At 40.8% G+C, this 22237-nt stretch overlaps 1 protein-coding gene across 2 annotated transcripts; it reads right to left on the reverse strand.

The window, feature by feature from the left end:
• Nucleotides 1–900: 900 nt before the first annotated feature.
• On the reverse strand, nt 901–20789 carry gys2 (glycogen synthase 2). Of its 2 annotated transcripts, XM_007897280.2 has the most exons (16): nt 20399–20786; nt 18756–18937; nt 16954–17145; nt 14872–15057; nt 12581–12725; nt 11875–11992; nt 10714–10834; nt 8788–8894; nt 7003–7062; nt 6402–6480; nt 6019–6132; nt 5273–5399; nt 4780–4875; nt 4314–4477; nt 3703–3783; nt 901–3358 (listed from the first exon to the last, which is right to left on the reverse strand). In XM_007897280.2, exons 1-16 carry the CDS (start codon nt 20517–20519, stop codon nt 3170–3172), a joined length of 2082 nt encoding a protein of 693 aa, XP_007895471.1. In that variant the 5' UTR covers nt 20520–20786; the 3' UTR covers nt 901–3169. The 2 variants fall into 2 exon arrangements, with proteins under 2 accessions (XP_007895471.1, XP_042191634.1); XM_042335700.1 differs by lacking the exons at nt 901–3358; nt 3703–3783 and having other exon boundaries at nt 4379–4455; nt 20399–20789.
• Nucleotides 20790–22237: the final 1448 nt, after the last annotated feature.

A 22237-nucleotide genomic window follows, 5' to 3' on the forward strand; every position in this document is an offset into this window, starting at 1 on the left:
AATCTGAATTAATCGACTTTGTTATTGTATGAGAAATGTTTAGTGGTGCCATTCATCAACATACAATAAATTGACCAAAGTAAAAATTTAATGACATTTATTGCACACTGAATTAATGAGTCCCACTTGGCTTAATATCATTAGATTTATAATAAATTGCACTGGTTTCCTAGGATAGCAGGACTATCCTTGTACATTAGCACTGAAACCAGGTTTCCTTAAACCGAACAACCCTTAGGAGATGGTTTCTGTCCCCTTTGCTGCTCTGAAATAAATCACTAACAATGGAGAACTAACAGTACACGTTGGATGTACTTTTACTCGCGAGTTGCTCAGAAATAGCCAATATCAATCAATTGATACAGTATTGTTGGGAATAAAAAGGAACTGGTAAACAGGACAACAACAAAAAAAAATCAGGCAAGATTGCCAAGTTTGATCCATAGAGTTAGCAGAGGGCTATCAAGAAAAAAAATAGAAGATAAACTGATGGAATCGTAATCTTTGAATATTTCAAAAATTTGCTTCAGTGTTTATTGTTAATGGAAGAGCAATAACTAAGATCAAGTGATGAACATTTTACAATAGGTAGATTTAAAGACACTGATTAGGATGCATTTCCACACCAGCTTTATATCCAATCTGAATTTTGCAGTCAGGTTCTTAGCAGAATAGGACACGATGGGCTGAATGGCCTTCTTCTGGGCTGCAAATTGCAAGCGAGTCATTTGTTAACCATTATAAATAATCTTTGCATTTGCTATCGCACCTTTCATCTCAGGAAGACAACTTCAAGTGCTTCACAGAAGTATCACTGAAAGGTTTATTGACCATTGTAGATTTTTAAATCTTTATTTAGTCAAAAAACACAAATGTGTTGCGATTTAATCTCCCTTAAGTACTGAGGTACAAATGGAAGCTCAGTCTCTTCAGATAAATTATTAAAGTATATGAATCCTAACAGAACCCAGAACCTTAATTTCTTTTTAGCCCACAAAAAAAGGGACGCAAAATAAATCCAGTCTATGAATCTTTTATTTTTCCTTTAAACACCTATGTTTATCAAAAATACACAATTTCTTGGACTTTAGTTCAACTTTAACTGCAAATCAGTTGGCATAAGTGCAAGTTAAAGAATAAATTGCAGCATTTAAGCAATATTCTTAAACATATCACACAAGTGAATAATGGTGCTGTATTGACAGGATAAAAGATTTGGTTTGCATTTTAAAAGAGAGAGTTCATTTAATAATCCAGATAGTCAATCTTAAACAATTTTACACTAAAACAAAGAAACAATTCACATTCCAGTTGGTGTAATGCTCTGGAAAGAGTAGCTATAAACAGACCACTTAACAGTCCTTTTCGGATGCACTGCTGTTATTTACAGGCAAGCTTTTCAGAAATGCAAGACAAACATTCCTGTCGTTTACTACAAACACAATTGATCTTTTGAACCGTCTTTGTGATGAGCGACTGCACTTCATTCACCATCTCTACGAAATAGAATATTCTAAAATCACTGGAGTTTGTACAAAAGTACAAACATTGTCAAAAGCTGCAGCAGTAAATACATGTTGCTAATATTCGGCTTTTGCAACACAGGACATACTGTAAGATGTGCAATTATTTCTTAATCCTTTGAAACCAAGTGATGGAACAACGACTATCATAATTGTTCATACTATAATGTTCCAATTACAGAATGTAGCTCATCAAAGGGAAAGGGAAATAGGAACGGTTAGGTTTTTTCACATTAAAGGAGATAACACCTGCATCAACACTAAAGTTGTTTTACACAACTCTAGGAAGTGATGTTAGAGAAGTTAATTAGGGAGCATGGTCAGTGGTTTAGACACACATTTAGAAATCTGCAGAGAGCAGCAACATATAAAATGGTTTACATAAAAAATAAAGCAATACAAGTTTGGACGTCTCCTGAACTGCTGACGAACATTTAGCTCAATGACACTGTCAGTACAGAATTAGAAAGATGTCTATTGAACACCACAATTGTAATGCAGATGGAAAGGCTATGATGGATGGTTTTACTGAAGACATTTGTCTGCCGGTCTACTACACTACATCACTCAACACCCCCAGCTCAGTAAACAGCTGAACTTGTGCTTTTAACTGCTGTAAAGGGAAAAAAAAGAATAGTGAACCACAAGAGTTTGCATTACTCCCAACCAATAAGATCCAGTTTTAATATTGGATTCTCCCCACTTCTTATATTGTGCTACCGTGAGTGACAATTTAATTCTAATCACTGCGATAAAAATCTTTCACTTTGTGATTTTTTGTCACACTTTTGGTGTGTGCATTAGCATGAAAATAACTGACATGATAAACAGCATCTGTCTGGATATCAGCACCACAGAATGGAGCAGCCCTCAGTGAAGTTAAACAGGAAGTTTATACATTGAGTTAGTTTTTATTTTGGTTGGTGGTGGCGGGGGTGGTTTACAGCAAACAGACCAAGAGTAACCAAACAAATAGTTTAGTGGAAGCTACAAGAGATCAGGAAGCACAAACATTGACTGAGGCCTAAAGCCATGTCATTGAGAAACACGTCTACACGATTGCCTAAGAACACATCACAAACGACTGATGGCCTGATGAAATGTACCCGTTTAAAGAACCAACAGTAAAATTCAATAAATAGACTAAAATGGTCGCCCTAAATTATGTGTAACATTGGTGCCAGAATATCCCCACGAGCGAATTGGTAGCAGAAAATGTCAGTGTCGCAAAGCAGGCAATTTATAATCCCAAAGGAAAGCTTAACGTTCTTCATCTGAAGCCAGAGATAATCCAAAACACAATTAGATGTCTATCATTTGAAAGCAAAGTTAAACAAAGCGAAAATGATGAACCTCATTCTTACAGTGATGTTTATAGGACAGATTTTAGAGAAAAAAAAATGAGAACATCAAGCATTACAATCTAAACCCCAAACACCCAATCCTAACCACTCCAAACAAAATGACCACTTTGGTGCTCGATAGCCAAAATGTTATGTCTCTCACAGAATAAAGTTTAACACAGCTTTGTGGATTCGGCCTGAGATACCTAAATACTCCTATTTTCCACCCTCCAGTCATTGTAAATACAGTTGCAGCACATTTCCTGTAGTGAAATAGGGTCACCTGCTTCATTTGGGGTAAACCTACTTGCTCTTCGCTTTAGTGGGGACTTTAATGTTGATCCGATCCTTCTCCGCTTCTTCATCCTCATCGTATCTCTCGTGTTCGTTATCAGAACCGTCCTCTTCATCGCTGTGGTGTGGGCTAGAATGCAGGGAGACAGAGGGCGACGGTGGCACGGAGGCTGGCCGTGGGTATCTGAAACCTTCGGTCTGATTTTAAAGAAAATCAGAGTTTTTAAGACATCAAAGAAATTTTGCAGGTTGCATTTGTACAAAACACAGGCTCCGGCCTGCTCCACGTCCCCCTCCAGGTCCACCCCACCATCGGTGATCGGGCCTTCAGCCTCTCCGCCCCCACTCCATCCCACATTCCCTTTGCCTCGCTCCCTCCCTCGCCTCCTTCAAGGCATGTTTCAAGATCCTCTTCAGCCATGCCTTCAGTCACTCTCCCTGCCCTCCATCCTCCCTGATCCCATCTCCCAGGGCCTTGGGACGTCCTCCCGACATGAAAGGTGCCATTTAAATGTAAGTTTGTACTGTATAGATAGACTTACCAACGGTGGAGCAATTGGTTCCATTTGGAATTTCTCAGGGAAGGCTTTACACACAGCGAGGTGACGGGCGTGCATGTAACACTGGAGATTTAAACACCACGATTATACAATCATAACTACACAGATCCTTCTGGTTACCACGTGCAACAAAACGTGGTGACAAAGGGACACGGGCATTTTGCTTTGCCAAGTAGATGCGCGACACTCCAGACACCTCAAGTTCCAAACGTGAGACACAGAACCAAATTATAACTCGGTTCACTTTGTTCAACTATTCCCCCCAAAATAAATTCAATGACTATTAAGTCCCGCAGCATACTGGTTAGAGCAGTCCTCACAAGCGAGGGGACCTGGGTTTGATTCCCGAGTGGGGCGAAACCTTATGCAAGTTTCCTCGCACCAAAATAATAATTTGGTCACTCAACCCGAGACTGTTTGTAGGACGCTGCTGTGCGCATTTGGCTGCCGTGTTTTACTCACAAAATGTGCGGTCAATTCACTTTACAGTATATCCTGTGAAGGGCTTTGTGACGTCCCAAAGATGTGATAAGGCGCTGTATCAAATGTACGGATTATTATTATTATTATATCATTATTATTAAATAGCTTACCCTGCCCAGGTATCGCCAGTCTAGAAGTTCCGATAGCCTTTCCGTGCGGTTTCTCTGTATGATTCTCTGACGACGCGACTGTTTGCAGAACCCGAACATGAACTGCGTCAGCTGATTGCAGGACTCATCTACAGATCGGAATCTGCGATCAACGATGTAAATTCCTTAAAGACAGACCAGGGTGAAGCAGCATGAACGTTTGCAAGCGTGGCTTTGGGGTTTTTTTGCGTAAACGTGAAGAGAACACAAGGATTTAGTATCCAATGCATTTTTAAAAAAAAATAATAATAATTTGGTCACTCAATCCACGACTTTGCCAGACATTGCCCACAAATTAGAATCAATTCACTTTACAGTACATTCAGTGAAGCACACCTCAAAGACTTGATAAGGCGCTCCATCAAATGCAAGGATTATTATTATTTTTATTACCTGGTGGGCACAGTATTTAATTACAAACACTCACCATAGGCTGTTGGATCAGCTACATTTTCCTGCATAAAACAGCCAAAGCCTGAGAGGTTGGTGGTCACGCTGGGAATCCCCATGACTGTGCACTCGGCTGCGGAAAAGACGAGGCAAATACTTTATTAGCATCGGTCGGTCTTTTATTGATCGGCTCAAAACTAAGCTTTAAAACGCGAGAGCTAATTATTTAGTAAAGGCATTGATTGGGTCCACTCAATTCAAAACAAGAGCAGTTTTAAGAATTTCCCTTTGGGTAGGCAAGGCAATGTGTGTTCTAGTTATGGACAGAGCTTTACAGCTGGCTTCTTTGATAAAGAGCTGGAACTCCCATCTCCCCCACACACGCTCATTTCCTCTCGTGAAAGGTGTCAATTGAGATAAAGTCGTAGATTCTTAGCTTTCACTAGACTTTGGGGCTTTGCTTTCCGGAGACGAGAACCGACATTTCTAAACGTGGCCCTTTCAGAGATTTATTTTAAAGGGACACTTACCGGGTGTGTATCCCCAAGGTTCATAATAGGATGGAAAGACACCAAGATGACACCCTCTGACAAACTCTTCATAATCCATAGGCAACAGTGGGCTTGTGGAGGACAAGAATTCCGGGTGGAAAACAATCTACAATTACAAAAAAAATAAAAAAATAATGAAGAATAGAAATAAGCACTATGTTAAGGTATACAGACAAGAGAATAGGAGGCTATTTAGTAATGTTATCTGGAATAAAGACATGTCCAGTGACAATTTGTTTGCATCTCGCAAAAGAAAAATGGAATATGTGAATGGAGTCACCAGATTTATAAGATAAAATTTTTCCTACAACCCAATTAATAACAATAATCCTTGCATTCGATATAGTGCTTTTCACATCTTCTAGGCGTCTCAAAGTGTTTCACATAATATTCTTTAAAGTGAATTGACTGTATATTTGTATAGTTGTGGGCAAAACTAAGCACTGAATCTTTTGAATATTTCAATGTGAATAACATGACCCACTTGGTCACTCAATCCGCGACTGTTTGTGGGACGCTGATGTGTGCAATTGGCTGCTGCATCTCTCCCACAAAATGTACAGTCAATTCACTTTACAGTACATTCTGTGAAGCGCTTTGAGAGGTCAAGAAGACGTGATAAGGCGCTGTATCAAATGCAAGGATTATTATTATTATTTTTATTATTATGACTTGATGTTTGGTCTAACAGTAAATCTTCAAAGGAAACGAGCTGAAATGTCTACCTTGACCCTGTCCATCCGATTGTTGAACAGCCCGATTCGCCTGACAGTGTTGAGGATGGGATCGTTGCCATCATCCAGCATGTTGTGAGTGGTCACTGGAGGCAAGGTTTGACGCTGGAGATAGCAAACAACAAAGCTCTGATCAATGGCCACAAAACAAAACAAGTGTGTTCAGGATAAAAATAAAGCAAGCGATTAAACCATTGAACCTTGTCACAAGCCGGAAGACAGAGACGGTATTTCATCACAAATAGAGTTTTCTATTGGTTAGAAATGAAAACCAGCCACATGCAATATTTTGTAAGCCATTAAAAACAAACCCAGATCTTCAAGTCACTGTTTATACATTGTGAGGCAGCCATTTGCACTTCCGCCACTTATACCTGAGTTGCGTAGATGGCTCGTTTCATGATGGTCAAGTCATCCCGATCAAGAATCCTGTTCATATCTGGAATCTCCCCTCTGTAATTACAGGGCCAAAACAGCAACGACATCTCAGGGGATTTAGACAATTTAAAAAAAAAATCACAGTCATTTCTGGGCTCGTAGAGCGGCTATAACAATTGACATTTGACCGTATGGTAAAGTGGATTTTAGTAGCGAGTTTATATGCTTTAAGAAATGTTAGCAGTATAGTTTTAAAAAGATGCTTATTCGAGTACTGTGTAATGCACTTGTGCTATTTGGACTCCCGTCGACAGAAACCCACCCTCTCCCAGATTTTTCTAATAACTAGAAGGGAAAGCTGGTCTAATGCTAGAAACAAACAAGCAGAATAGAAGCTGAAATGGTGAGCTAATGTAAACTTACGCATTCTCACTTGATGCTCAGTCCAAGGGACAATCCTATACAAGTTATATGTCTGTTTGTGTTGACAAATCAAAAATTATATATTATATAAAAATACTGTTTTAGCTTAAAGTTAAGATTTGTAAACAAGTGCTCTGAACGGCTTGGAACAAATGCACATAAATTTGAACTTACTTTAATAATGCTTCATAAAGTTTCTTTCCAAATTTCTCCTTCACTATATGAGCAGTATCCCTGCAAAGGATATACATTTTGTGAGATTCTTATTCAATGTCCCAGTGAGTAGAGAACATTAAATCGTTCATTCATTATAGAGAAACACTGAATAAAGGCCATGCAGTTCTTTGATCAGGTTATTTCAGGGAGTTTCCAAATGGTCTTGGATTAAGTGATCAAATTATTATTTTTTTTTCGAAGGGATTATTACCCCTGGTAAAGCAATCCACCAATTGACGAACAACAACCGGGTTCCTGCTTACTGCCCGGTAAACAGACGGTGTGGAGTAAGGAAACTTGCCTAATGTTATGCCCTGCCGGGAATCAAACCCAGGTCATCTCGATTGCGAGGCGAGTGCTCTAACCACTGAGCTACAGGACTCCATCTTATTAAAAACGCTTTAGAAAAGAGCAGTATAAAGTACAGCCCAGAGAGCTTGTCAGCTGCTAAAGAAAGGACAGGCTCGGTTGATGGCTGAAGGTGATGAGTGGTTAAGCACACAAAGCTGTGGTTTAATTTAATGTTGGTTTTAAGGTTTTATTGCAGCAATTAATTGCAGTTTAATTCAGTAAAAGCCAACTATGAAACGCTTGAATCAATACGCAGTAATAGTTTGCAGTGAATTTCAGCTGCAAGAGTAAGTAGGCGTTAGTAGTTCTAACTGGCACTTAGTGACAGAGCACACAGCTCATTTGGGAAGACAGAGGAAACCGGTTGTCCTTTAACGCCGAAAAAACTCTGTACTCAAATACAAAGAGACAAAGAATTTACACAAGTGACTAAAACTCTTCCTCTATCCCTCCCTCCGCCTTGTCCCTTCCTTCCCCATCTTCAGGTCGTGCCTGAAGATCTTCCACTTCGACCTGTGCTTACGGTCACCTCCCCCTCCCCCTCCCCCCCCCAAACAGTGCCGTGCTCCGACACTCTCAAGCGCTCTGGGACGCTGCCGTGGGTGAGGGGGCGCTGTGTAAATGCAAGTTGTTGTGGTGTAAGATTTCAAATTGAAAACTCCATTGAATCCCATAGATCAGTATTTTCCATCCACTTTTTCGTTCCCCTCCCCGGAGCACCTGCCTTTAGAACCTACGTTCAGGAACGGTTTAGTTCCCTGCACCAGCGGAACATAGCAATTTCACACTTCAGATGTACTGCATCACCAGGGGTCGGTTGCAGAGTGAGGCGAAGGCAGTCGTTTCCTCCTCATGATGGTACTACAGTGGAACCCGGTTATAAAGTGCTTTGTTAGAAGGCGGATTCCAATGTGGATTCCATTGACTGAAGATCTCATAAGACCATAAAAAATGCTGGACGAAAAAAGACCAAAGTCCATCTAGTTTGCCTTCCACCTTCCTGGCGGTCGCAGGCACATATGTCCTGAACTGCCTCTGTAGTTTGGGACACACGTGCCAGATCTTGTTCACTGTGAATGCACACTGTCCTGTGCAAAACGTGTCTGACTTCCAGATCATCGAGAAGAGATCGCTTGCTGCACATTACGTAGGTGCTACACGCAGAGAGTGACACAGGCGGCCACTCGGAAATCAGTTTAAGTGCTACAAGGTTGTTTGGGATTCATTTTTTTTGAACCACAAATGCAGCTCCGTTGTACGCAACTAATACGTCTGAGTGATGCTGAGGTAGTTTGGCTTCCTCACCACATCGCGGGACAGTGAGGCAACTGGCAATGGCACTAAACCAAACGAGGATGGTGAAGAGTATATACTAAAAACAAATGAGCTTACCATAGCTGTTTCCGTACGGCCTGTCCTTTCAACGTCTCCACATTAAAGTTGTGTGTTTTGGCGGGCATGATGAAAAACACTATCACGGTTACATCCGACTTGTGCACCTAAAATACACATTATATTCAAGACCGGTACTTCACACCCTGAGTACAGCACTTCATTAATGTACATTTTAATCCATCATCATTCAATTAGGCCTGAACACTGGAAGCTACCGTGTCCTATTTTACATTGCCCGAGCCGTGATTCTCTATTAACAGTACAGTTAGCATTAGACTGATGAATTTTAATGCAGCCCCAATGCACGCTCGCATTAATCGTTCCAGATAAACACATCAGTCAGGATTGCCTGTCTTTCGAGTTTAATTTCTTATTTTAAAAGCCCTTCAAAACATCTGTGAAGCAGCAGCTGTGAGCGATGGTGAGGCAAAGAGGCCAAGGGTTTTAACCAATGCCTTATTTAAACCGACTGACCACTGAATGGATCTTGCGAACCTTTCTATAGCTGTTCTTTTTATACTTTCCAATGTTTTAAAACCAACAAGAGCAGTGAGGCACGACTGAATGGAACCTCACGTGATCCAAGACTGAAGTACTTTCATTTGCTTAAATCTTGTCCACGCGGATTAAGATCATTCCAATGTACCTGGAAAGCTTTCTAACCTCTGAACTGGTTATCATTTGAAACAGGATGTTTCTTCCCCCCACCCCACCCCCCTCACTGAAAATGGTGATTTACCGCAGTGATCGTTCGTGATGTGCAAGTCTATAGAAGGTGTCAGGGGGCTGTTTCAACTTTGAAGCCATCATTACTGAGAGCTCGGCTATTCTCCCTCACTGTGTGCGCACACGCACACGCACACACACATGCGTGCACAAACACACGCTAGGGTCAGTGAACAGGAATACATATGTTGGCTGGTTTCTCCAGCCCATGGGCACAGACACCGACTGAACAGGAGCCTTAGGCTAGACGGTGTGCTGTCCTGCCATTTCGTTAATTTCCCGGGGGGTGGAGAGTTCTAATTTGATCATTAAAAAGCTATGCTCCCAGTTGTATTTTTTTTCTCTCCAGATTTTAAGCGTTAGGAAAGCAAGATAAGGTAAAGGAGCCTTACAAATAGCTTAGTTAAAAAGTTTGGATAAATGTCACAAAGGGTTTATAAACACGCTTTGGTGTTGTGCCATTTAACAGCACGAGGTCTCCTGAACAAAAGAAACTCATTTGCTGTGTTTTCATGGGCGAGAGATTCATTCAGCGAATCACTTTGCCAGAAACAACTTTGTTTGGAGCCCTGTCAGACCTGTTAGCTTCTAAATGCGCTCACAAAAAAAAAACACTGCTCTTCAATGAAGATCTTTGAATAGATGAACTTAAAAACATGCTCGCGTTGGATTATTTTACAGTATATGCAAAGTTTGACACGCAACATTAACCAGATGAGTTAAGCCCTCTGCTTTGCCAATCCAGCTGCCGTTAAAGGTCATTTGAGATAAAGTAGAAAAATGTCGATTTAACATTTGTGAAATGGCACTATTTACAAGCAAGCGCGGGTTAAGTGGTGTTCAGTGGTTGAATATTCTGACGATGCTTATATTCTTTGGGGATTTGAGGGGAAACTTTTTGAAATTTGAAAATATCCGACTTTCAGGTGGTACGATCGTCACTTCCTGTGCGTTGCGCACCATGCAATTGCTGACTTTAGAACCCAGACGTCAAATCATTACTATGATTCAAGGTAAGTTACCAGTCGATGTTACGCATCTCAACAAGTTTAGTCTAAGTCTACATCTTAAATGCAATCTTAAACGCAATCAACAATCTATATTACCCAAAACAGCAACTAATAAGAGGTTTAAATATAGTTTTATGCTGTGGAATAGTTTGAAGAAGATCTTTTTTGAACAAACCTACATTCTTACCCGGAGGAGGAAATTTAATCTGGACAAAGCTTCCATGAATAAATCCGCTCCTTTATTTGAAAATTCATATCTTCCAGCAATGAAGAAGAAGAGGGTCTTTTCTAAGTTGAAATCTAAGTGTCTGGAATCAAAGAACCAGGTTTCATGAAGAATTTCTTTAACTTACCATTTTATGACTATGTTAAATATTTGAATTCAGTAGTTAAATAGATATTCCATAAATCGTGTCACGCTGACATCCTGAACTACCACATCAAAATAACTATGGTTCCCTCACCAATAGTGAGTATAATGATCTTACTGGATGTTGTCATTAAGATGGTTGATCATTGTATTGCTAGGATCCTACTCCCGACTCCATTAAACTCATTTTACTGTGTTTCTTTGTTTTGTTTATTAAAAACTTTGCTGGATTTCCACATACACCAGAAAGTGAAAAGGAAATACATTCACCAAGTAAACCAAGAGAGGGGGAGGGTAGAGAGAACCAGGGGGTTGTATCTTTCCTTTCAGTAACTAGTTTAGCCATTCCAATCCCACTTAAAATAACTGTACTTTATCTCTTTTGCAAAGGATTTGAAACATTTTGTTCATTGAAAACCAGAAATGGACAGAAACCAAGATTTCAGAAAGTGATCAAAGTAGTCAGTGGTAATTTGCAATAATATGCGGTAAATTTGCATTAGATTAGATTTCTGCTCAGGTATGTTCACAACAAAGTTCTCATAATTCATATAATGTGCAGACATTTAGATAAAATATTCTTATTTGATAAGAGTCTTGGGACGTCCTCCCGACGTGAAAGGCGCTATACAAATGTAATCTTGTTGTTGTTGTTGTTGTTATTGAGTCTGTCTGGAAACTGATTAAAACATCCCGTGAAAAATTTCTCAGCAAATTACAAATTCCTAAATGTACAGTACTTATTCTTATTACCCTCTACAATTTCTTGACTGTAAATACACAAACTGAAGACGCCTAAAATATCATAAATGGATGTAGTTGAACTACGTTTAAGGGACGTTAGCCTCAAATATAGACTGAAGTTAAAACTTGCATCATTGGATGAATCAGTATTTCAAGTCTAGTCTAATTTCTCAGATATCGAGATGCAGTGTGTTACAATGGACACTAAACAGAAAAAAAGACAGTATACAATACCCATAGAAATGCCCCCGAATAAATTCTTGAATTCGAGACTTGTGCAAAGCATGCAGATTCTGAAACTCATGCATGGCAGAGAACTTCTTAACGTTTAACCCGTTAGGTGTGATGACATCTGGATCCAAGAGAAAACAGCTTTTAATGTTATAGTCGTGTCTTTTTTTTTAAAAAAAAGTGCATTCAGTTTGCATCAGAACTCTTTTTAAAATCGACAACCTGTTATTTATTGGATCCTACATTAATAAAAGCTCTTTAATAAGAATCCTTGCACTCGATACAATGCCTTATCACGTCTTCGATACGTCTCAAAGCGCTTCACAGAATGTGCTGTAAAGTGAATTGACTATTTTGTGGGCAAAACGCGGCAGCCAATTGTGCACAGCGGCGTCTCACAAACAGTCGTGGATTGAGTGACCAAATCATTACTTTTAAAAAAAATTATTGAAGGGATTATTACCCACAGAAAAGCGATCCGCCAATCGACTAACAACCGGGTCCCTACTTATTGCTAGGTAAACAGAGGAGCGAGGAAGCTTGCCCAATGTTTCGCCCTGTCCGGGAATCGAACCCAGGTCCTCTCACTTGCGAGGCGAGCGCTGTAACCAGTAAGGTATAGGACTCCACAATTGAACCAGAATTACTCCATTGAAACTTTGAGTTAACAAAGTTGCTTGAGCATAAATGTTAGGCTGATCAATCTTGCCTGGCTTTCTCTTTATCATGTGTTCTGCCTCGATCGCTGTGATGGCAGACACTGTTGTAAACACATGTGCACAGTGAGCACTGGCACGTTCCATGCAATACTGATGATAGATCTGTCTCTCTCCTGCTTCCTTATCAACGTTGAACTGTTTAACAATAATAAAAAAAGTACAATAAGAAGCAGATTCTTTCACTTCAGAAATAAGACACGATGCAAGTTTTTCTTTTAAAAATAACCATAGAGGCGTAGTCAAGAAACAACTTTCAAAAATCATACCTTTCTAAGGCAATCGATTGACAATTCAACAACTATTCGCTATTACAGTGCCTGACAGTCTAACATTTACTTGAGTGATCAGATGTTCTAACAAGGCTTTCGTGACTGTAATAAGAAAAAAGGTTAGCAAAGCCCAAGAGGCTGGTAAATCACTGTGGTTCGATCTGTGGTTTGTTCATTAAAAATCACACTGATGGACAAATCGCTGGAGGCAAGAGAGCATTCAATATAATTTCAGGCTCAAAGGACCAAACGGGGAGATAAATTCCATCGCCAGCCGCTGAAGGACAAATGAGAATTCAAAAAACAGATTAAAGTCTTTTTTTTCAAAAAAAATGTCTTCAAGAAATCGTTTCACGTGTAGCATTAGTTTCCATTCTATTAGAATGGCCACTGCATACACTAGTGAACTTCGGACTCCTAATTTGAAAGTCCAAATGAGAATGGTTTGCAGACAATTGCGTGCCTGTTTAAGTACTTTTGTGGCTTATTCTGTATATATATATATACACACACACACACAATAGCCCTGTTCTCTCACCCACAACAACATACTTGCTGCTATTCCAGCAGCATCTCCAACACCCAAGCCCCTACATAGGGTTTCCCAGCAACATGCTAATTGAACAGTATCATTAGTTATCACAGTATTATCAGGTTGCTACTCATAATCCCGTAATCCCTGATGAGATAACACTCACAGTAATTACTTCCACACTTCAGATTTGATCCACAAGATCGATTTGGATGAAAAATGCCCTTTGGAAGGTAAATCCAATTGAAATGGAATACTGCATTTGGACAAATATGTATTTGAAGTCAAATAATGTGTTTAATTGCTGGTTTAATGTAGTACTGAAACAGGCTAAGTAATCCCACTGTTGACAGTTTTATGAGTGATCTAATTATTGTACCATAGCATTCACCAGGACACTGTACGATTAGTCTAATTGTTGTCAAATTTGAAAATATGACAATTGACAAGTCTGAAAATGTTCTGGGGACAAGGAGGGTTAGATTGCAAAACGCTGTGGAAAGCAAAATAACTATCTCGGAGCTTTGGTGATTTACTGATAGCCCGATTGCAAAACAAATACAATTGCATCAGTAATTTCCAACCACAATAGTAATCTTAAAACCAGATACAATTAATTTATACCAATGTTGCCCCCAAAACTAGCTATTTGGAAAATATGGAGTAGTGTTGCTTCTGATGGTTTCAAATATCTGCCATGCTTAGTAACTTAGCTCTTCCAGCTGCTAAATTCACAAACAGTGAGTTTTCAAATAAACGGACGTAATTCAAACTTAAATGTTCGTCAATTGACCAATGGTGAAATCCATAGAAACAAGTTAAACTGGGACAAAGAGTAGAAATTCTACATTCCACAAGAGAGATCATCCCTGAGAGCTTCACCATACACAAGCTCGATTGATTACTTTACTCCCACCCACACATTGCTTATAGTGATGGGTGCTGGGAAGAAACATAGTGCCTTTCACCATCAGCAAGCGCTCTCAAAGCGCTTCACAATGCTGGGTTTGGAGGTCAAAGGAAGGTGGGGAAGGGAAAGATAACAAAGCGCAGTCAAAGAGGTATATTTTAAGTTGTGCCTTGAAAGAGGGGAGAGAGGAAGCAAGTTAGAAGGACACCAGAATTGAATTCCAGAGAGCAAGGACAGAATGGGTGCAAACCCACTCCCTCACTGATGGTGGGGTGGAGTGGGCAGGGGAAATGAAGCAGGCTGGCGCTCGCTGAGTGAAGGGAGCGGCTAGGTCAGTCGGGCTCTTTGATAGCCACCCACTTGCTCCCCCCTCCCAGTGCTGTGGGAATTTCCAAGTTTGTAACTCGCACGTTTAAATTCTAACCAACCAACCAACCAACCAACATTCATTTGTGCCAGAAAATATTCAAGATACCGGACTGTAAAGTAGGCCAAAAAAAACTCACTAACGGTCTAACAGGTGTACCTTGAATTCAGAAGACCTGGCAAAGGCACGGTGAATAGCATTACCTTGTCAAGTTGGTTGTAGAAATCAACATTGCCTGCACACAGATGCCTGCCCAGCAGGGTAGCGTGGGTGGTGAAGATTGTTGCAATGGGGAGTTTCCTGTATCTGCTGAGCACCAGACCAGCTCCCGCTTGCCATTCATGGAACTGGACGATCACGTTCGGTTTATCCTGAAACTTATCAGTAAGCTGGCAAAAGGGAACATTTCGAAAATCCGACGTTAAAATGAATGGAGACACGGGCACTCAATTCGCGAAGGCATCCTTATTAAATCGTGCAAAAAAACACAAACAGCTTACAACTGACGCTCATAAGGCTAAAGTAATAAGATTGGATCTTTCACCAAAATGGCTCATTCAAAAAGGTGCATAATCTTCATGAAAAATATTTTGGCAAATTTATTTTTAGGGGGTGGTGGGAAGCGAGAGAGACAGACGAGGCAAATTATATTTTCATCACAACAGTATCCACAAGTCCCACAGTAATGGCCTTCGTTAAGGCCACCACACTAGGCAACCACACAGTCCATTAGTTCAAAAAACACTCTCATGAAGACAGTGAGTGCATCTTTCATTTACCACGTTAAACCCCCAATGGTTATTGCAGCCAATAAACAAATGCAAAAAACATTAGATATAGAATTCTTAGTTAACCAACTGGATTTTTTTAATAAATCAATGCTGAGTATCATCTGGTTATTGGGAGTTTGTTCATCAACAACAACAACAACAACAACAAGATTCCATTTATAGAGCGCCTTTCACGTCAGGAGGACGTCCCAAGGCGCTGCACAGTTGGGTCATGACCCGAGCAGGGGGGAAATGGTCAGGGTGAGGGGAGGGAAGGGAGGGAGAGAGGAGGGGGGAAATGGTCAGGGTGAGGGGAGGGAAGGGAGAGAGCGAGGAGGAGGAAGAGAGTCGAGAGGGGAGCTGAAGGCACGGTCAAAGAGAAAGGTTTTGAGACCGGCCTTGAAGGAGGAGAGGGAGGAAGCGGCGAAGGCACTGGGGGATGGAGTTCCAGAGCCTCGGGGCTGAGAGGCTGAAGGCCCGACCACCGATAGTAGGGCGGTTGGGGCGGGGGACGTGGAGCAGACCGGAGCCAGAGGAACGGAGGGTACGGGCAGGTAGGTAGGGGATAGTAGGTTGGAGAGGTAGGAGGGAGCAAGGCCGTGAATGGCCTTGTAGGTGAGGATGAGGATCTTGAAATCAATCCTCTGGGGGATGGGGAGCCAGTGGAGGCGAGCGAGGGTAGGAGTGATGTGGTCCCGAAGCCTGGTGCGGGACACTTGCCACTTGCCACTTGTTCACTTGCCAGCTCTTTTCACTTAATCTCCATGTATCTTTCCTCCACCATAGAGCAAACATTTAAATGCCAGCCAACACTGACTAACATAGTGAAAGCTAACTACAGTGATGTAAAGATCAACTGTACCACACATATTGAAAAGCTGCCAGTACCATCTCCCGAGGCTGACAGTCATGACTAGCCTCTTACAAACGCCCACGTTAGTAAGATGGCATTTGTAATAATAATAATAATCCTTGCATTTGATATAGAGCCTGATCACGTCTTCCAGACGTCTCAAAGCGCTTCACAAGATATACTGCAAAGTGAATTGACTGTGTATTTTATGGGAGAAACGTGGCAGCCAATTGCGCACAGCAGCGTCCCACACACAGCCATCGATTGAAGTGACCATTTTATTATTTGTTTTGGAAGGAATTATTACGTCTGGAAAAGCGATCTGCCAACTGACTAACAACTGTGTTCCCAGCATGGCGAAACGTTGGGAAACTTGCCCAATATTTTGCCTTGCTGGGAATCAAACCCCGGTCTCTAGCTTGCGAGGCGAGTGCTCTAACCACTGAGCTACCCGACTCCACTACCATTTCTTTGTAACAATTCATACTTCACTCCTTTTTTTTTTTGCTTTATTCAGCCCATCGAGCTGTTCCCCCATTCTATTAGATCGTGGCTGATCTATACCTCAATTCTAATCACCCGCCTTTGCCCCGTATCCCTAGAAACCCTGACCTAACAAAAGTTGCTAAGATATCGGTTTGCAGCGGACGTTAAGACTGTACCTCTTTCAAAAACCAAGCAGTGAGCGATCCAAATATTAGAGCGTCGGCAGATTCCGTATCGTGGTTGGGGATGCCAATATGACAAGCTTCCCAGAATTCTGCCTTCCATTTGTCCAGATTCCAGGCTGCTGATGCAATATCAAATAATAGCACATAAGGACCGCCTTCGATCAGCCATCTGCCAAAGTAAACCTGAGGAAATATTCCAGGAGTCAGTGCAAATTGTAAACATAATCTGCCAATGTAAAGTAAAGATTAAATATTTAATCTGCAATATAAGAACGTAAGAATTTGCTGGCGAAAGAAAACCAAGGTCCATCGAGTTGGCCTTCCTCCACCCTGGCAGTCGCTTGACACGTCGGGTCCCATAACTCTACTGATCGAGTCAAAATAAAATATTTAACTAAATTTGTTGAACTTTAAATATTGGAAATGTAAACAGAAGGGAATTTTTTTTCCCCTTTGCGATTTACCTACGAACGAGTGCTGTGTTAACAGAATTTTGCCAAGATTGTTGTTCTGTTTTGACTTGGAGATTACGTATCCATTACAATCAATCAGATGGGATGTTACTGCTGTTGCACAAATTAAATCCCAAACATTTGGATGTTATTTCCCTTTTATTGCTTTCCCAATATTAAATGTTCCAAATTATCAAACACACCATCTCTTATAAATATACAACATAACAATTTTGTACTGAGCAGAACCAATAGATTTAAATTGAATTTAAATCCAACCTTATTAAAATACGATGGGGGTCATTTAAAGGCCGCATTGATTGTTTGAGAATATTAGTTTTAAATCTGGATTTGAAAGGGAAATAAAAATTAAATTCCATCCCTACAGTTGTGAATAGCTTTAGTTCTCTACTATTACGTACTGGGCAATAATCAGATTGGAGAGCATCACAAAGACACAACAAAAACAAAGGATTCTGAAGCAGTTTACTTGGGATTGGACTCCAAGCCGGTAAAACACGTCGTAATCTTTAAACGTCCATCTAAACAGAAAGACGGGAACTCGGTGTAATATTTCATTGGGAAGAATGCACCTCTGACAATGTGGAACCCCACCCCCAGCACCATATTGGAGTGTCAGCCAAGATTATACAAGTTCCAAGTTGTATAGTGTAGGCTTCAATCCACAACCAGAGGCCAGAGTGCTACCAACTGAGTCAGGCTGACACACTTGCAATGACTAGTTTCTCAGTGCCACAATCAGCTACTAACATGGTATGACAAGAGCAAGTGATATAAATATTTAAAATGTCTTCATCCACTTCATAAGGAAAGGTTTCTGCCTGATAATCGATTCTCAATCCTTTAGCAAGCGTAGAGAATGTTAATACAGGATGGGTACAAAGTACTGTAACGGTTTGTGTATTGCTCCAACACACTCAGAATCAGCGAAGCAATGCAAATCAATCTCGAATACTTGATCAGTCCTCCACTTGCTCGTCTCTTAAACGCTCGCCGTGAGGAGTTCAAAAACGTAGTGGAGGGACATCACATTCCAATTGAACAAGATAAGGTGGACTGCAATGAACAACAACAACTTGTATTTGTATTTATATATGCAGGGTAGTGTCCCGGAGCGCTTGACAGTGGTGGGAGAGCATGACGCTGAGCCTGGGGTGGAGGGAGGGATTGAGGTGGGGGTGGGGAAACTGTGGGCATTTTAAAGCTGTAATTTATCAACATGTATACCACGTTAAAGCTGTGGCCATGCAGCACTGCTGTGTCAATAGTGAACCTGTGCAAATCCTTGTTCCAGAGTCATTGACAATTGATCCCCTTTACCTGGAATCCATGGAAATTCAGTGAGTCGATGGCCTTTTTTAAGGCTGGGTTGGTTGGCTCAAACACTTCTACTTGACTCCTCACATTATGCTCATAGTACGGACCTATCAACACGTAGTTTTCTCCCCATTCATCAACTGTGATTTTAGCTTTCGTCTGAATTACTGTGAAGATACCACCAACTGGGGAAACACAAGCAAGATCACGTATAAAAGCCATAAAACACGACCAAAATCAATTCCGTCAAATAGGGTTTTGTACAGTTAAGAGTAATATTACCTGCATTTCACATGTTGCCTTATCACATCTTCAATCATCATTCAAGACATCTTCAGGCACTTCATAGAATATACTGTAAAGTGAATTGGCTGTATATTTTGTGGGCGAAATGCGGCAGCCAAACAATCATGGATTGAGTGACCAAATTATTATGATTTTATTAATTTTGAAGGGATTATTATTTTTTGATAGTGATATATATATATATGTGAAACGCTGTACACTGTCCAACACCTTGGGACGTCCTCCCGACGTGAAAGGCGCTGTACAAATGTAATCTTGTTGTTTTTGTGTTGTATAAATGTAAGTTGTTGTTGATAAGGCACTGTATCCAATGCAAATTTATTATAAGAGTATTTGTGTGGAGATATTTAGAAATTGAGGCATTTTGTAATTGAAACTCGTCTGAAGCCCTGGTCCCATTAATTTCCAAGCTCTTAACTAGCCAGCAACCTGACTCTAATTCAAATAGCAAAATAACATTTAAACATGGAGATGGTAACTGGGAAAGGTATTAGATTACTGATGGACAGTTCAGTTTGCTACCAGCTAGGCTACAATTTGCATAGTTTGCTGCCATCTGGCGAAAAGGGAGATCTTTACAAAAAAATGCTTTCAGACAGAGCAGAAACCATGAACTACTTACAGTCTGTGACCTTATATAACTGTGGGGGAAAATAGTGAGTGTTTAAATGAAGAAGTTTCTGCAAACTTCAAAGCACATAAGTACAATACATGCGAGGGCTTTTTCAGGTTAAGGCATGAGTCAAGTGGATTCCCATTTTCATTCAGGCCAGTGATGTAGTTTGTGTGAGTTTGAGCTGTCTGTTTAAGGGGAGAGTTTGTTAGTTAATGAAGCTACATTCCTGCAATAGTACAAGTCCCCAACCTTGCTCTCTCTCTCTCGCTCTCCCCCTCCCTCTCACTATAGTAAGGCTGTGTTCAGGCTCTGAGAGTAAATGAATAACTTCTAGAGGTCACACATTCCCCCAGCGCTCCGATAAACACAGCAAACTGGGAATTAAAGGTCACTGAGTTTTTAATTACGACTAAAAAAAACTACTAACTTTTTTTGGGTTGGGGGGGGGGGGAAATATCAACTCACAAATCATCCCCAGATAAAAAAAAGACCAAATAATTGGTTACCTTTAAACTTTATCAGAGTTAAAAAAAACTTTGGAATAACTCCCAAGAAGTTTAGCCAACCCAGTGCCTTTCTATTATTGCAATTGTTTGTTAGATAAATAATAATAATAATCCTTACATTTGATATAGCGCTTATCACGTCTTCTATATGTCTCAAAGCACTTCACAGAAATTACTGTAAAGTAAATTGACTGTGTGCAATAATAATAATAACTAACCTTTGTTCGTAACTTCCCAGGAAACTTCAAACAACATCAAGTCTTCCACCAGCAAATCTTCATCCTCCCACAAAGGGAGTCCATTTAAAGAGGTCATGGAAAGTGATCGAGCGAGTGGCATGTTTGCTGAGAATCTGTGAATGTCCAACAAGTTGACTTTGTCCAGAAAAAGATCTCACAGCAAGCTCCCTCCTTTGGGCTTCTTGTTCAAATAAAGATTAATACTTAGTTCTAGTTTATCATTGGAAAATCACTGCTTGAGTTCCGCCAGCCAGACTTGCTGAGGTAGTTGTGGTTTTACAATCAGATTGAGTTAAGTATAATCTCCTCCCCTTCAACCAGGAGACGGGCAGAGTTTGCTAAGTGATCGCAGCAGCTGAAACATACCTATTTATCACGTGTCAGAATGTCCTGCCTCTCCTCAGGAAGCTGCTCTTTCCAATAGCTTGACTTGATGTGACCTGACCCCCTCCCTCCCCCAACAGTCCCTTTCGTGCTAAAACGCACGAAATAAAATGTTTCATTCAAATCAGGAACAGACTGGATTAGACAGTCCATACTCAGGCTTGCTCCCTGTATTTTGGGTTATGCCGGACAGCTGACACGTGTGGAAACCCTTTAATGATGATGATAATAATAATCCTTGCCTTCGAGACCTCTCAAAGCGCTTCGCAGAATACACTGTAGAATGAATTGCACGTAATAGTTTCTGGAATTAAGTAAGGAGGATGCTTCCCTCCAGGGAGGGAGTGCACATTCCATTCCAACAAATATCTTTGGAATTTCCATGTCGGTGGGATGTATGGAACTCAATGGTTAGAGCACTCGCCTCACAAGTGAGAGGGCCTGGGTTTGATTCCCGGGCAGGAAGAAACGTTGGGCAAGTTTCCTTACTCCACACGCCTCTGTTTACCTAGGAGTAAGTAAGAAACCAATTGTTACTCGAATAGCAGATCAGTTTTCGGGGGGGATAATAACCCCTTCAAGTTTTTAAAAAAATATAATAATTTGGTCACTCAATCCACGACTGTTTGTGGGACGCTGCTGTGCGCAATTGCCTGCTGTGTTTTGCCCACAAAATAAACAGTCACTTCACTTTACAGTATATTGTGTGAAGCGCTTTGAGACGTCTCACTGATGTGACAAGGTGCTATTTTAAATGCAAAGATTATTATTATTGTTATCATTATCAAGAATGAACTCTAGTCCCAGTGTTTTTCTCACTTCTTTTTACAAGGACAAGAAACAATTCCAGTTCATCTTCTTGAACATTTCCCACGGGATGTCACTTCCCTCTGGAGGTCGGGGAACATTCTAAGAGAGTTTTTTTTATTACAAAAAAGCTGCTCCACAATCTTTATTCAAGAAACATACTTCAATGTTCTTTTGCTCTTATTTAATTTATCGGATGAGTTTGTTCCTTTATCCTAGAGTTTTATTATTACAAAAAAAAGTGATCATTTTTCGTCAACCGATGATTGGTGATTGGCTCTAACAGAGGGGGTGGTCATAGTTGGACAAGCAGCGGGAAAGCTTGCCAGACAGCGATATCAATGGCAAGTTATGTGGTTTTAGCTGGTTAGACGCCAACTGACACTCTGGAGTCCCCAGGCTTTCGTTCTTGTCGACCTGCCCACAATACTTTCTGGAATTAGGTAAGCAGGATGTGTCGCTCCAGGGAGAGAGGTCATTGCATTCCAATAAATATCTCTGGGATTTCCATGTGTAGGTGGGATGCGTGGACCTCTAAGTTGGGCTTGGATGCTCTTAAGCATGGTGCTGGGTTTCTGCGTGTGTCAGACACCTGGCTGACCAAAGAAAAGGAACCGTCAGTCAAGA

This window comes from Callorhinchus milii, unplaced genomic scaffold, assembly GCF_018977255.1.
Source record: "Callorhinchus milii isolate IMCB2004 unplaced genomic scaffold, IMCB_Cmil_1.0 Scaffold5, whole genome shotgun sequence".
Classification (NCBI taxonomy): domain Eukaryota; kingdom Metazoa; phylum Chordata; class Chondrichthyes; order Chimaeriformes; family Callorhinchidae; genus Callorhinchus; species Callorhinchus milii.

Coding starts and splice junctions, on each gene's coding strand:
- gys2 (XM_007897280.2), bottom strand. CDS start 20,519: ATGCCACTCGCTCGATCACTTTCCATGACCTCTTTAAATGGACTCCCT. Junction 12,726..14,871: donor TCTACAACCAACTTGACAAG/GTAATGCTATTC, acceptor ATTGTTAAACAG/TTCAACGTTGATAAGGAAGC. Junction 3,359..3,702: donor AACCAATTGCTCCACCGTTG/GTAAGTCTATCT, acceptor CTTTAAAATCAG/ACCGAAGGTTTCAGATACCC.